Here is a 4,352-nt window from a genome sequence, read left to right on the forward strand (position 1 = left end):
ATATATCTTAGGCCCATCTTCTCAAGGTGGGCTTCAGTCTTTTGCTGACTCAGCTGCTTAGTGAACGGGTCCGCCACGTTATCCGCGGAGTCTACTCTCTGCACCTCTACATATTTCTTCTCCACATAGTCGCGTATGAGGTGAAAGCGCCGCTCTATATGCTTAGACTTCTGATGAGACCTTGGCTCCTTAGCAAGGGCTATGGCGCCATTATTATCGCAGTAGAGTGTTATGGCATCTGATGTCATCACGTCCAACTCTGCAATAAATTTCTTGAACCAAAAGCCTTCCTTAGCAGCTTCAGAGGCGGCGATGTATTCAGCTTCCATAGTAGAATCAGCAATGATCGGTTGTTTAGAACTCTTCCAATTTACCGTACCACCATTGCACAAGAACACGTATCCAGATGTTGATTTCTGTCATCGACATCTTCTTGCTTCGTCTGGCTGATCCGGCTTGTACCCTTCTACCTTTAACTCTGATGATCCTCCAAAAACCAAGAATAAATCTTTAGTCTTCTCAAGTACTTAAGAATATTCTTCACAGCTGTCCAGTGTTCTTCACCTGGATTCGACTGATATCTGCTTGTGACACTCACAGCAAGAGCTATATCAGGTCGTGTACATAGTATGGCATATATGAGGCTTCCTATTGCCGATGCATAAGGAATCTTGCTCATGCGTTGAATCTCTTCAGATGTGTTGGGGCACATCTTCTTGGAGAGATGAATTCCATGCCTTAGGGGTAAGAGACCCCTCTTGGAGTTTTCCATGCTGAACCTCTTCAGCACCTCCTCTATGTACATCTTCTGTAAAAGGCCAAGCATCCTTTTAGATCTATCTCTATAGACCTTTATTCCCAAAATATAGGATGCTTCTCCAAGGTCTTTCATGGAGAATTCTTTTGACAACCAGACCTTGACCGAGGTTAGCATGGGAATATCATTCCCAATCAGGAGAATGTCATCTACGTACAGTACGAGAAAAATGACAGCACTCCCACTAACCTTTTTGTAAACACACGGTTCCTCTTCGTTTTTGATGAAATCAAACGTTTTGATTGCATCATCGAAACGAGTGTTCCAACTCCGAGATGCTTGCTTTAGCCCATAGATGGACCTTTGCAGCTTGCAGACCTTGTGATCTCCATCACTGGAAGTGAAACCCAAAGGCTGTTCCATATAGATATCTTCATCAAGATATCCATTCAGGAAAGCAGTTTTCACATCCATCTGCCAGATTTTATAATCATGAAATGCTGCAATGGCAAGCAATGTTCGGATGGATTTTAGCATGGCTACAGGTGAAAAGGTCTCCTGATAGTCAATGCCTTCGCGTTGACTATACCCTTTCGCCACAAGCCTTGCCTTATAGGTCTCTACCTCTCCATCCGAACCTATCTTCCTTTTGTAGATCCATTTGCATCCAATAGGTACAATACCTTCTGGTGGATCTACTAAGGTCCAGACTTGGTTGGAATGCATGGAGTCTAACTCTGACTTCATAGCTTCCAGCCATTTCTCGGAATCGATATCAGATATCGCCTCGTTGTAGGTTTTGGGATCCTGTATGTGATCCCTATCTCCCATTAGGAACATTTCCTCGGTATCCTCTTCTAGTATACCTAAGTATCTATCGGGAGGATGCGAGACCCTACTAGATCTACGAGGTGGTTGAGGGACATCGTGTACTGGCTCTTTATGAATGGGTTCTATAGGATCCATGACTCATTGCTTTTCAGAGACTTTCTCTTCAAGCTCAATTTTCCTCCCACTGCCTCTATCAAGGATAAACTGATTTTCCAAGAAGATGGCATGACGGCTCACAAACACATTGTGATCCTCTGAGATGTAGAAATTGTATCCTAATGACTCTTTAGGATATCTTATAAAACGAGCACTTATGGTCCTAGCCTCTAACTTGTCCGCCTGTAGTCGCTTGACGTGGGCCGGACATCCCCAAATCTTGAGATGACCCAGACTTGGTTTCTTACCATGCCATATCTCATACGGTGTGGTAGGAACGGATTTAGAGGGAACTCTATTCAATAAATAAATCGCTGTGAGTAAGGCATCTCCCCAAAGGAACATAGGTAAATCAGTGAAGCTCATCATGGACCTGACCATATCCAATAGGGTCCGATTCCTCCTCTCTGACACCCCGTTGAGTTGAGGTGTACCCGGAGGTGTCCATTGTGAGACTATGCCGTTTTCTTTGAGATAGTCCCGGAATTCTCTACTAAGGTATTCTCCTCCTCGATCTGATCGAAGAGCCTTAAGAGGTTTTCCTGTTTGTTTTTCTACTTCATTCTTGAACTCTTTGAACTTTTCAAAAGAGTCAGACTTGTGTCTCATAAGATACACATACCCATACCGTGAATAATCATCGGTAAAGGTAATGAAGTAACAATAACGTCCCCTGGCTAGCACATCGAATGGGCCACATACATCTGTATGTATTAGGGTAAGTATTTCAGTGGTCCTCTCCCCATATCCTACAAAGGGCAGTCTAGCCATTTTTCCTTGAAGACAGGACTCGCAAACTGGATATGACTCGGAAGTCAATGAGCCGAGAAGCCCATCTTTATCCATTTTGTTCATCCTATCCTCTCCAATATGGCCAAGTCTGAGGTGCCACAAATATCTTTGGTTTATCTCATCTCTGGATCTTTTGGATCCTTTGGCACTCACATCTTGCTCGGTAACATTCACAGATACATCCATATGTAAATGATAGAGACTGTCAATCATGAAACCACGTGCGACTATTTTATTTCTCAAATAAATAGAACAGCAGTCTTTGTCAAATGTAAAAACATGACCTTCCTGTGCTAGACATGAAACAGAAATCAAATTTCTGCTAGCAACAGGTACATAATAGCAGTCTCTAAGTATTAAACTAAATCCAGACGGTAGTCGCAGATGGTAGGTGCCCACAGCCACAGCAGCAACTTTTGCCCCGTTGCCAACCCGAAGGGTTACCGCACCTTCCGCCAGCCTTCTACTTTCCTTTAGACCCTTCATGGTAGTGCACAAATGAGCACTAGAACCAGAATCTATAACCCAACTAGAAGTAGAAGAAACTGTTAAATTAGTTTCAATTATGAGCAAGTCTATACCTTCTGAAGGTGTGTCACCTTTCTTGTTCTTCAGGCTCTCGAGGTATGAAGGACAGTTTCTCTTCCAGTGGCCTTCGACATTGTAGTGGAAACATTTTCCTTTGTCGTTAGCCTTTTTCTTTTGAACTTCCTTCTTTGGCTTCTTGTCTTTCTTCTGCTTCTTTGCAGGCTTCTTTTTCTTCCAAGTAGACTTTCTCTTGGAACCAGAAGTCAACTCAGCAGCAAGGACATTGCCCCTTGAACCTTTCAAGGCTCCCTCAGCAGTTACCAACATGTTGATTAGTTCAATCTTAGTGCATTCAATCTTATTCATGTGGTAGTTTACTATAAACTGACCAAATGAATCAGGAAGTGACTGTAGGATCAAATCCACTTGTAATTCCTTGTGCATGTCCATACCGAGCTTCTCAAGCTCCTCTAGATCCTTGATCATGGTCAGACCGTGATCATGGACAGACTGCCCCTCGCGCATCTTCGCTTTGAAGAGCCTCTTGGACACTTTAAAACGAGCTGTGCGACTCTGCTCACCATACAACTCTTGCAGGTGTGCCAGTATGTCCCTAGCAATCTTTATATTTTCATGCTGGCATTGGAGTTCATTAGACATGGATGCCATCATATAGCATTTTACTCTAATGTCATCATCCAACCACTTTTTATGCATTTCACGCTGAATATCAGTAGGACGTGCTGGTAGTGTGGGGATATCTGAATCGAGTATGTAGCCTATCTTCTCACAGTCCAAAACTATTTTGAGATTTCTAAGCCAATCTTTGTAATTGGTTCCGGTCAGTCGGTTGGTCTCAAGAATACGGGTCAAAGGGTTCGAAGCCGACATTGTATCTGCAGAGAGTAAAGATTCTAGTTAGACTTTTGTACTTGATCCTAATCTGTCTAAGGTCTTTTAGAACAAATGTAACTCCCACTATTTTCTCGAATCCCTCACACTCCCCTGGTAGGGAAACGGAAATCCCACATGACTAGGATTTCTAGTGGGTACTGCGGTCCCACCAATTTACATGCCACCTCACCTAATAGTTATTGGTGACACATAGATGGATGAGTGTACAACTCTTGTACAATGCTTCTCAAGCATGTTGCAGTGTAACTTGGTCTCTAAGCCATGAAGACCTCACCTAACAGTTATTGGTCCCATTTCTTAGTTAAGTCAGACCCACCGTATAACCGTAGGAATAAAGTCGTCATTGGGTCCTCACCTAACAGTTATTGGTGCC

The 4,352-nt window shown here is 43.2% G+C and overlaps 1 protein-coding gene across 1 annotated transcript; it reads right to left on the minus strand.

The window, feature by feature from the left end:
• Positions 1 to 2,491: 2,491 nt before the first annotated feature.
• Positions 2,492 to 3,571, minus strand: LOC149753157 (uncharacterized). The gene is made up of 2 exons (XM_089924092.1): positions 3,118 to 3,571; positions 2,492 to 3,016 (listed from the first exon to the last, which is right to left on the minus strand). Exons 1-2 carry the CDS (start codon positions 3,548 to 3,550, stop codon positions 3,000 to 3,002), a joined length of 450 nt encoding a protein of 149 aa, XP_089780218.1. The 5' UTR covers positions 3,551 to 3,571; the 3' UTR covers positions 2,492 to 2,999.
• Between the last annotated feature and the right edge of the window lie 781 nt (positions 3,572 to 4,352).

The sequence above is a fragment of the Phoenix dactylifera genome, chromosome 7, assembly GCF_051530095.1.
Source record: "Phoenix dactylifera cultivar Ajwa chromosome 7, Ajwa_hap1_PhDact_Kaust_v1.1, whole genome shotgun sequence".
NCBI lineage: Eukaryota > Viridiplantae > Streptophyta > Magnoliopsida > Arecales > Arecaceae > Phoenix > Phoenix dactylifera.

Coding starts and splice junctions, on each gene's coding strand:
- LOC149753157 (XM_089924092.1), bottom strand. CDS start 3,550: ATGATCAAGGATCTAGAGGAGCTTGAGAAGCTCGGTATGGACATGCAC.